This window comes from Acyrthosiphon pisum, chromosome X (assembly GCF_005508785.2).
Source record: "Acyrthosiphon pisum isolate AL4f chromosome X, pea_aphid_22Mar2018_4r6ur, whole genome shotgun sequence".
Classification (NCBI taxonomy): domain Eukaryota; kingdom Metazoa; phylum Arthropoda; class Insecta; order Hemiptera; family Aphididae; genus Acyrthosiphon; species Acyrthosiphon pisum.
In genome coordinates, this window is record NC_042493.1 from 90,695,694 (window position 1) to 90,708,407 (window position 12,714).

General features: G+C 27.1%; 1 protein-coding gene and 1 pseudogene across 1 annotated transcript; one reads left to right on the forward strand and one right to left on the reverse strand.

The window, feature by feature from the left end:
• The first annotated feature begins 7,154 nt into the window (after positions 1-7,154).
• On the forward strand, positions 7,155-9,237 carry LOC115033176 (putative nuclease HARBI1). Its single transcript, XM_029485284.1, has 6 exons — positions 7,155-7,218; positions 7,273-7,391; positions 8,111-8,286; positions 8,341-8,492; positions 8,803-8,947; positions 9,009-9,237. The coding sequence occupies exons 1-6, from the start codon at positions 7,155-7,157 to the stop codon at positions 9,235-9,237; spliced, it is 885 nt and encodes a 294-aa protein (XP_029341144.1).
• Positions 9,238-10,027: 790 nt separating this feature from the next.
• LOC115034386 lies at positions 10,028-11,223 on the reverse strand (annotated as a pseudogene).
• Positions 11,224-12,714: the final 1,491 nt, after the last annotated feature.

Here is a 12,714-nt window from a genome sequence, read left to right on the forward strand (position 1 = left end):
ACCAATTGCATATGCATCACGAGTTTTATCAGACAGTGAATGCAAATTTCCACAAATCGAAAAAGAAGGTCTAGCCATAATTTTTGGCGTTCAAAAATTTTACGATAATTTATACGGTAGAAAATTTACATTAGTTACTGATCACAAACTATTAATCCACATATTTGGAGAAAAAAAAGGAACACCAATTTATGCGGCTAATCAACGTTGGGCATACGTTATTTCTTCATTTGATTTTGAAAATAAGTATATTAAATCAGAAGGAAATACTGTTGATTTTTTATCACGCATTAAAACAAACCAATGTAACAATAATATTAATGAATATGATGACGCTCACATTAATTTTATTCACGAACAGTCACCATTTAAGGTACTGTATGTTGAAATCGATGTATGTTGTATACAGGATATATTATGTATAAAAAAAAAAAATAAACACCATTGTAAAACCACTAGCTTCCTGGCTTCGCTCAGATTCTAAAATATATTTTGAGTTGACATGTTTATAAAGAAGTAAAGAATTATTTTTTTAGAATATTAAATAAATTATGTTGTATTTGCGATAAATTAATGGGGTTTTATTTCAATTTATTCCTTTTTTTAAGAAAATGTCTATACTGTCCAAAGTCAACTATTGTAATTATAACATCGGTTTTTAATGAAATCTTATAGGTAGGTACGTGTCCAGAGTCACTCCATTTTACGGGTCACTCCGGCAAAATTCAACTTTTAAAAAAAGTGTAAACTATAATGACCTCAATCGGGCTCAATGATTATTCTTCTGCTGTATGATGTTCTTTTCACTCATTATAACAGTATTTTAATTACTAGTTAGGTATAATATGTAAGGTTTTTTGTAGGTAATAAAAATATTCGTTATTTGTCGTAACTTTATCACATGTATTCACAGATATTACTATATTATGAGATTAAAACTGGCTTCACTTTTTTCATATAAAATGAAAAAAATAATTATTTTATATTATTCTTGGTAAAGTCAATTGCTATAATAGCAATAATATCATAAGATATACTTAGTAATATAGGCTAAATTATTGCCTTAGATTGCACTAAGAAATGTTTTTCGTAGACAATTGATACATTATATACTTGACTGTATATGTATATTCTTAGTATATAGTTTTAGTGAGCAATAAAAACAAATATAAATTTAACATACAAAATACATTGTTACTATAAATGCACCTATCTATCAATTTATTATTTACTACTACTATATTATTAATAAGTACTTTACCTAGAATACACCTTGCATTGTATAATATATAAATTAAGCATTGTACTCGAAAATAATATTTGTTTTTCACTTGAAGGATGTTCCTTAGTACCGATTCATTTTTGATTAATTAAAAAATATTATGTGAATCCATATAAAACTTTAGGTAGTTTTAATTCAGTAAAAATCCACAAATATCACACACCATAAATCCTAAAACACTTTAGTTGTTATAACTATTTCTTTTTTTTGTACACAAGTTGGAAATAAAAGTTATTATGAGTGTGAGATCAGTATTAAATAATTTTAACAAAGGTTTTTTGATTTTTGGTGGTGGAAGTATAAATTACAACCACAGTAATTATAAGACGTCGTCGGTGATTTATGTTTTGCGATGTACATTAATTTATGTTGGTTTGTATAACTTCTACAATTCCAACCGATGGGTAATAACTATATTTTAATGTATTTTAATAGTTTCATAATATGGTGATACATAAATGATAGGCACATTGAAAAACATCTATAATTTAAAATTTAATTTAGTCAACAGTTACCTATGTATTTCATACAACGTTCATTAAATGACACAATAGTAATATTACAATATAATATCTTGACACCAGGGCCGGCGTAAGCTATGAGCGACCTGGGTGACTGCACAGGGCGCCAGCACGGAAGGGGTGCCAAACTGAACATTATTTTTATTTAATTTATCTTTTAATACCTCAGTGTGATGTAAATAAAAACGACACAATTGCCTGACACACACTAGTACACTACACACACAAATATTTATTGTTTTCGACAAACTCTCGCTACGTACGGTCTGCTGTGTATAATGTCTAGGGCAGAGAACTTGTAGCATTTGCATATTTGTTTTGCTAAGTCACAAAAATTGCAGAATATGAAACAAATACATTTCATGCTTTCACAAAGCTAGTTTTAAAAATATATTTTGCATATAAATGCATGTTTTGAGTCTTTTTTGTTTTTAGGGCATATTTTACACTTTTTTAAGCAATTTCATACTTTTTGAGACATATTTAACTTAAATCAATTTTTTCCACACCAACATATAGGTATTTTATTTCAAACAATATATTATACAGTCCTAAAGTTTGGATGAAAATTTAAAAAATGTTTGTTTTATAAATTATAATAATTTTGACTGCCCGCGGAAACACGTTATTCCTGAAATATAATTTGCTGTAATTAATTTTATTAATAGATAGATAATCGTAAACGATCTAATGTCGAACTCCTACGACATCACCACCACAGTGATCCATGTGCGCACTATGCGGATTGCGGGCTTTTATTCGATTAGGATTAAAAAAAAATGTAGAACAATTTTTTAATGCATAATATTTTAAGTGCGTAAGTGCTTGCATATTTAGTGCTTTTTTAGAGCTACAAGTCCTCTGCCCTAGTTATGTCAAATTTAGAAACTAACAAATAACAGCCAATGGGTTAGGTATTCATATATTTTGTTTAGTAAATTTTTAAGTACATAATATTTTGGTTTCTTATTTATAATAAATTCCGTTCTCTGGTTATCTTAATACCTAAACGAGTAATAAGTGAAACACACTATTCCTATATTATAGGCAGTGGTGGCGTGAAATAATAATATTATATGGCGCAACGGTAGATATAACGTGGTGAATCGATAATTTATTATTATGAAAACACTTAAACACGTTTTCGCAGTAGCTATAAGTAATATAATATCATATTATTTACGTACATGAAGATGGCCCATGACTATGTTAATAAAAAATCTATTTGATAAAAAATACATATTTTATAAAACAATGTAAATTGAATAACAATTGTTAACAAATATTATAAATTTGTTAAAAATTCGTATTTAATAAACACAATGTGTATTTAATAATAAAAATAATTTATATTTGATAAAAAGAAGTAAAAATATCACAATTATTTTGAAGTGTGTAATAACTCAAAATCTTCCAACATACCTATAGTTGGCCAGTGGCCGGATTGCTGAACTTGATCGGTCAAAGTTGGGGAGGCTGCGTGAACTTGGCCCTGAAACTTATTTTTGACTCAGCGGAGGGGTGTTTACAAATCGGGAATTCATTTACAATTGTTTGCAATCATTATGAAAATGTTTGTACAAAGTCTGGAGGGGGGGGCATCTTCATGTACGTATATTACTTTCGTCGAACAATTCGGGTGGCAGCCTAAATAATACTTTCGGCAGCGAATGCCGTTTTGGCTATATACTATAATATAGAGTATGTGATGATTTTTATCACACAATAATTCATGCTGTCTATTGACTATTTGTAATAATACTATATTTTAATTATTATTATCAACTTGTGGGGGGTTAAGGGTGCCAAAATATGGTTTCACACAGGACGCTAACATTCCTAGCGCCGGCCCTGAATGAACCAATAGTAATATTACAATTTAATATTATAATGATTTGATATAAATACCAACCTATATAATATGATGTGATAATTTTATTAGATTCTGAGCGGAGTGAGGAAGCTATTGTTTTTACAATGGTGTTTATTTATTTATATATTTTTTTTTTTCTTTTTATATCCTGTATACAAAATTTCTTCCAGAAGGAGTGTTTAGATTTCAACATATAGTGCCTTATCTTTTAGCAAATTGGATCAAGATGGTACTTTAGACAGGTCATTTTTCGATTTTCTCAATAGTTATTTAATGCCACGGGAAAAACCACCAGAAAATTACGAAAAAACGCTAAAAATGGGATTTTATTTTTCTAACGCTTTGTTTATCACCATAGAAACGAATAAAAAATTATAATATTTTAATATTAATTCAACTTACATAATAAAATAAATAATAACAAAATATAAAATATCCAGACTGACAAACCGTTTCCGCTCAGAATCGTTTTTCTTATACAATGATATTATATCATTGAATTCAAGTCTAATATAATCCATTATAGAATGACCCACTTGTAATCTACTGTACACCAGAGCGACATCCACTTACCTGATTTTTTAATATGTATTTATCCCTTTTTATTATAGATCATACAAATTGATCCCGAAATGTCTGAAATAACGTCTTTAATACTCATCATCTGTCATGAATTATCTTTTATTGGCAAATTCATATGTCAAATCTGGCGCCTATTTTTCGATAATCCACTGGCCATGGTATTGACTAAACTCGAAACAATTCACGAAAAATTGATACGCCTGAATGTGAGCCAGCTGATGAAAATAAAAAATATGAATTGGATTTCTATAGTTATGATTATTGTAAATGTTATGGTAATTATTATAAATACAACGGTATTTATAATAAAAAATAAACATTTATTTCGAATAAAATATATGGTAATTGTTCTTATCCAAAGCTATATTTTAGTTCATAAATAATTAGTCTTTTAAATGAAACTCTTACTTTGTATATGGAATACCTACGTATTCGAATAAATGAGTATTGAGCTATTATCCGAATACGCATTCGAATACACGAAAAAGTAACTGTATACTAATGGAATATATATTTTTCCCCATTAATATTTTTCAGTTTTTAAATGGTGAATCAATTATTTTTCATTCCAGGAGAAAAACTATTTTTTATAGAAAAATTCGTTTTTGCCACAATTATAATTTATTTTAAAGTTTAAAAAATATTCAGAATATGTATTTTTTCAAACGTTTAGTATTCAAATAAAAAAAAGTAAAATGTTTTTTCTAAAACAGTTAATATTTTTGTATAATTTAAAATTTATTCCATTGAGGGTACTTTATACTATTTGTTTTTTTATACGTTTGTCAGATGGATAAAACACAAAACACTTTCTATAGATCATATATTTTTAGGTCATTGTAATGGTTTTAAAAACTTGCCAATGTGTTGTTCTTTGTGAATATATACTACTAATATCATATATAAAGTTGATGGTCTACATAATAAATGAACAAATACCGGAAAGAAGATCTTGTTTAAGTACCTACAGAGACATGTATTTGGAAGTTATAGAATGCTTAAACCAAGTCAATAAATCAATATATGGAGTGCCGGCTATTGTGGTTTTCATTGCAACAAATTTCGCTGAAATAATTATTACAATATACGGACATTTATTATTCCCTAGAGACTATAGTAATGATCCTTATTTGGTAGTTGCTTTCATATGGTTGTTGACGAAAACAGTCAATGTTCTAACCTTATACATGATTGGTGACTCTACGGAAAAAGAGGTGTTTATATATTATTGGAATTTATTGTAGATTTAATTAGCTTTTTAAAATTATTTTCTATCTTCTATTAGTAGGTACTTAAGTTTTGTGAAAAAAATGAATAAATGTTAAATTTCTTCATATATAGCAATAATTAAACTTTCTTAACAAAATAGACACATATAGTGTATATAATGTAAGTCTTGTATTAAAATTATCAGGAAATATATATGACTATGCATAATATGTAAGAACTTAAGAATCCAATGAATTGTTTAGTAAGCTATAGGATGTTAAATTATTTAAAATTTAATTTTTGTATTGTCAGGTAAATCGGATGAGTCTTGTCTTACATCAACGATCCGTCATAGAAAAAAACCCTAGGATTAAACGTCAGGTATATAATATTGTATATTACCATTATAAATAATATTTACACGTGATTCATATTAGATACATACATTTATTACATAAATTATCAAGTATGAATAATTATTTTTATTTTTATTTAGATCAAGTTTTTTCTATTACGCAGAAAACACGAACACTACCATTTCAAGCTGTATGGAATGTGTCATATTAATATAAGACAACTATTTGGTTTATCAAGCAAAGCAATTGGTTATTTAGTAATTCAAATTTTGTTCAAACTGAATAAATAATAAACAGATTTACTTATTCGGTATAAAAGTCAACATATTTATCCTTATATTGATAAGATATCTGAATTTTAGTTATTTAGATAGATACTGTACAAATTGAATTTATATAGATATAGATAGATAGAATAATTGTTATCTAGATAAATATATAAGGCATTACCTCAAAATTTAAATTCATAATATTATATAATATTTAACGATATTTAGTGATTTTAATGGTGGTTATTTAATTAATTATTAATTAATAAATTTCCGTTTTATTGCATATTATGTTGTTTATTATTGAATATTTTTATTGCATATTTTAGCGATATTTAAGGTAATATTATAGTGCATATTAACCAAAGCTGGGCAAGTTTATGATTTTTTTTTAAATAATAATTTTTAAAGTTAATATGCACCAATAACAAAAAAGCTTAATGTTTATATATCTACTTGTATAATAATATGATGTAACAATTTTATTTTGATATACGTATTCATCACATTTTATAATAGGTCATGCAAGTTGATCCCGGAAGGTCTGAAATAACGTCTTCAATAGTCAATACTTATCGGATGTCATGAATTATCTTTTATTGGAAAATTCATATGTCAATTTTGGTGCATATTTTAGGTAATACACTGTCCATGATAATAACTAAACTTAATTAATTCACGTAAAATGGGCTGTTGAAAATAACATATATGAATTTGATTTCTATATTTCAACCTATTGTACATTTTATGGTAGTTATTTTAACTGCTATTGCATGGATGATATTGCACCTTAACCAATTTATTGAATTAAAAGATATGGTAATTATTCATATAATTGCCATATCTAAGCATATGAATCTAATCATATTTTATAAGTTATATATTCAGTATTGACTGTTAATAGAACTACTAACTATGTACATTATAGCGTTATGTATTGATGTATAGCATATTATTATGTTAATTGTTGTCACTCCGCAGGCCACAATGCACTTAATGAGTGCAAATAGTAGTTTGTAGTGTTTGTACTAATTTGTAAAATTGTACTACAAGTACAGTAACATGGCAACATCTAATGAAATAGCGGCATTATTTATATTACAATGTGAAGATGACGATAATAATCGTTAAAGGCTTCAGACTAAAAGAGAAGATGTAAGGGATGCATTTTAAATTTCAGGTTCATTGTTCCAAAAAAATTTTCGTTTGAAAAAAAATGCAACTTGTGCTTTAATTGAGATATTAGCACCTCATATAGAAATCCACCAACGTTCATCATCAATAAGTGTAGAAATAAAAGTTATTAGGTAATCGGGAGTAGGTTATTTGCACCAAAAATGAAATATATACCTAATGTAAATTTTTTCATGGCGGGATGGCAGGTATTCGAATGATTAATTTGCACCAAATTAAATAGGTAGACGAAAGCAAACTCCAAATTGTAAAATATAAAGTTAAAATAAAATTTGCACAAAAATAAAAAATCGAAATAATATTCTAGGTACCTATCAATTATAAAATATAAAATTTGAAATTTCTGTTACTTGATCTATTTTAGAGTTATAGTTGATTAATTGAAATTTGAAATTACTTCATAAATCAGTTACATATTATTTATATTATATTATAGTTAAATAGTTCTTTATAATTGCTATTTTAAACGTTTAATATGAGTTTTACTTTCTTGATTTTTGATCAATTATTAATTGAAATGAACAAAATTTGAATTTTGAAAACTATAAGGGTTGGTGGTAACTAAGAAATTATTAAAATTATAACTCAGTAATAATTAGTACGTGGGTAATGAAGTTAGCTATAATATAAGCCTATATTATAGATAGAGATAGATTCGATGTTATGTCTAATCGGTATATTGATTTGAAACTGGAAAAAACAATGGCATGTTTAACACTGAAAACGCTATTTTCTTAAAACATTTATCTGTATCAATAATACTTAAAGAGTTGGTTAGAATGACTCATAAGAAAAAGATTCTTCTACGTTTGTCTTACCTATAGGTCTTAATAGCATTACATTTTTTTGCGACGGGCTCATACCAATCACCAGTGGGCAATAGTCGGTTTACCGAAGTATCACAGTCCACTACATCTCGTTATATAAATGAGGTTGTATCTGCACTCAACCATCCTGAAATCTTTGGTGTTTGGGTTCATTTTCCTACAAATATGCCAGAGTTAATTGAGAGCCGCATTTATACAAGTATTAATAATAAACTATTATTTCTCAGTTTAATACACAAGAGTCTTTTTAGATCTTACAGGAAAACCGGATTTCCTGGTGTTATTGGCTGCTTGGATTGCGCCCATATAGCCATTGTCCCTCCTTCTAAAAACTTAAATTTAGATGAAAATCAATACCCAGAACACATTTATGTAAACCGTAAAGGTTACCACTCGATAAATTTTCAACTAGTAATTCATCTCTGTTTTTCATCATTGTTCTATATATAGGTACTATTATAATATTACAATATCTGCCAAATTTAGGTTTGTGATGTGAATTTGAAAATTCTTAATGTAAATGCATTATTTCCCGGAAGCACGCATGATATGCATATATGGAATATTAGTGAAGTACTACCATTCATTCAAGAATTACATGCTCACCAATTTACAGATTTTTATTTACCTATTAGGTGAGTCATATTTTAGATACCATCCAATTAAATTTTAAGTAATTATAATTTTAGGAGATTCTGGGTATACTTTACGACAATGGTTATTGACTCCAATAAATAATCCTTCTACAGAAGCTAAGGAGTACTTTAATGCTAAGCAAATGTCAACGAGAATTATCATTGAACGTTGCAATGGGGTTATGAAATCACGGTTTAGGTTTGTTAATTTAATTATTAAATATTTAGTGAATAATTATTTATTTAAAAATTATCAATAGATGCTTATTAAAAGACAGAACGTTGCACTACAAACTAGAGAAAGCTACAGCAATAATTAATGCATGTGTTGTTCTTCCAGAGTACATAGATGACATAGAAGATTATGATATGGGAATTTACAACGTGACAGCAGAAGAAAATAATAACAACCAGAATAAAGACCTAATATTAGGAAGACAGCAAAGGGACAAAATTGTTAGGTTTTTACATAATCGGAGAGTTATGTAATAAATAATAATATAATATAAAGTTATAAAATTTGTTTTATTTAAATTGTGTAGTATAACTATATGAACAACTTTGTATTTATAAAATAAAAATATGATATAATATAATGATAATATGCAGTTACAAGTAGTTAACAAAAAAATAAAAATAAAAATAAATAACACTGTTTAAATATGTATAACAACTGTTAATAATAATATTTAACATCATAATACTAAGTATTAAGTAATAAAAAAATTAAAAACAACTAACAATAGGTAGGTACCTACTTATCACATTCATATCACTCATAGAATTATTTATTTTTATGGTTAATAGTTATAGTAAAAAAAAAATTAATTTATAAGTATATAAAATATGTAAATTGTATATATAAAATTAGTTTTATTTAAATTGTGTAGTATAAATATGATATATAATATATAGTATAATATGATAATAATGTGTTTCTTTTTTTTGATTAATAGGTTTATAGGTATAGTAAAAGTACCTAATATATAAGTATAAAAATGTAACACACACAGCCAACAGTAAGTGATAGGAACATTTATGCCAGTCAAAAAATTATGTATTGTAATACTTTTAACTACTTATACTAAAACAAAATAATAGGTACTTAAACTAATGACTTGTTATTAAAAGATTTTAATGACATATTTATGTCATCTAATATATCATTTTTTCTTTCCATTACACTTATTTTTTTCTTATAATATTCAGACTTAAGTTTCATTTTTTCTATGGCTACATCTATTAGACGCTGGTGAGCTGTTGTATTATCCATTTTTACTTTTTTTGAAGTTGAAGGCATTTTATGTACTATGAAGCTTTTATCAACTTCTTCAACATGTTGCTATTTATCTATTTCACACTGGTAAGGTAGAGGTTCAAAAATATTATCATCTATGACAGAAAATATATCAAAGTCAATTTAGATTCGGAATATAGAGTTTGTTTAATTTTAACTCAATTTAATTACGTACCATCTACATTTTCACTATGAAAACTTCTATATTTTCAGTACTTGATGAACATTCCATTCCTAAAAATATTTTGTACATTTAATTTATTTTTAAAGTTATTTATTTATTCTCTGTTGTATTTTCTTGAAAAAAAAGAATGATCCCAGAAATTTAAACCAATGAAAAAAATGTCAAACCTATTTAAACTACTTTATAAAATTTTATTATTTACATATATACATGTATGGGTACTTATGGGTTACCGTAGTAGATGATGCTGGTTATTGACACTTTATCCCGGGTCTTACAATTTTAAGTATTGTATTCTACATTATACTAAACAAATAATATACTATAGATATACAAGCTTCATATACTAAGTTTTCTACCAAGATCATTAAAAACTTTGGGAGTAATAATTTACCTGCATTTTAAACCATTTCTCTGGATAATGATTGGCCAGTTTTCTTTGTAGCAATGTCATCGAATGTAAACTTTACTACTGATTCGGTACTATTTGAATGTCCACCCACAGCAACTTGGCTTAGTAATGGTAACACATCATTTTGAACATCCGACATTATAACATCACACCGCCAGTACCTTTTTGATGCCTTTTTATAGCAGCTGCTTTGGTTTTAGTTGTAGCTTTTGAATCTTGCCACGCCTGGAATATATTCATTCAAATGCATAAGTTACAAGTTAAGCATACTACGTGGTAGGTACGTACCTATCTATATTTGTATTACTATATTATATACATCAAGTAAAGTATTTAACGAATAATCTAGGTACAATAAATGTAATGTAAAAAAATACAACATACCTTCTTCCATTTTTCCCAATGTTTTTCAGCGCCCGGTAACATATTTAGTTGAGAAGCTATGTTTTCCCAACGTTCTTTAGCCATTTTATGCGTAAAACCAGATGAAAACTTAGCCACGTTAAGTTGAGGGTCTAATGATAATAACTCAACCAACAATTTCATTTGGCCTTTAGTTGGCCTAGATTTTGAGCAACTCATAATTTTGGATTCAGTGAATAAATTAATGAAAATGGCTAAATCATTAAAAAAAATACTACTTAGTCCTTAAGCTTTTATTAGCCCGAAACGGCCGAAACAATAACATAATATCGTGTTATAAATTTATCGCAAATTATTATTTATCATTAATAATTTAACATTTTGAGGTTAGAATACTGTATTATAATGTATTTATTATTGATACCACAATGGTTCATGTAAAACATTTTATCGCATTCGATAAATGATAAATTTTTATCGAAACTCGTTCAGGAATAGGTTCCGGCATTTGTATTCGATAATTTTATCATTTTATCACATTCGATAATTTTATCGAGTGATCTCATGAATCGACCCCCAGAACACTGATTCCTGACATCAACAGATGGTCAGATTACGGTCCGAAGTCGGTAAGCATTAACTTGGCACAGGCCCTGACAAATCATAGGTGCTTCCAAAAGTATCCATGGTCAAAGGAGAGAGCGCAACACGATTTATCAAATTGAAAATTAACAAATTATTTTGTTGTTAAAAAGTTATAAAATGTTCAATTTGTATAGCTAGGGATTAAGGATTGAAAATTGAAAACAAGGTTTCACGTAAGTTATTAATTCTGTAACCAAAAAATCAAAAAAAATATATATATTAACACAGTTTTTTTGTTATTGTTATTTTAAGTTAAAATTTAAACGAAATTACATATTAAACAACCAAAAATAACGATTTCAGTTTATGTTTTTGTAATTTAAAAGTGCCAATTGAACAAAATATAAATATTATTGACGTATATAATGTTATTTAATATGTTTTTATGATTTTCCGTTTTAAAAACAACACACACAAAACTACTCAATTATAACACAGCGCTAACGGCTCATGTATAATTTTGATTTGTTTTGAATTGTTTACGGACATTTTCAGTTTCTAATTTTTAGATTCTGAGTGGAACGATGAATGTATTGATTTTACAATGATGTGTGTTTTTTTAGATTCTGAGTGGAACGATGAATGTATTGATTTTACAATGATGTGTGTTCTTTTATTTTTTATTTTTTTTTATGTCTGTGTACACGATAAGTAGTCGAAATAATGCTTCGATTTTCAACTTCAGTATCTTGTTCGATCAGAAAGTGAATATCGTTGGTGCATTGGGGACATCAAAATTTAAATTTCCCAGTGGTTTTCAAAAGCGCCGGGAAAAACAAAAGAAAAATTAAGGAAAAACGGGAATTTTTACGCAAAATCGATTTTTCACAAAATTGAATTTGGTTTTTGGTGTAACATTAAAAAAAATTACCGTAGATACATGAAATTTTGACTGAATGTTTATCTTAGCATCTTCTATACACCATAACATTTTCAAAATATTTTGATGTATTTTGAGCTCTTTACGGACATTTTTGTTTTCCATTTTTTTTTAGTTTTTTTTCTAAAAATATCAATAAAATTTTATTTGTTGGATAAAAAAGCTTGAAAATTTAATAGAAGGCT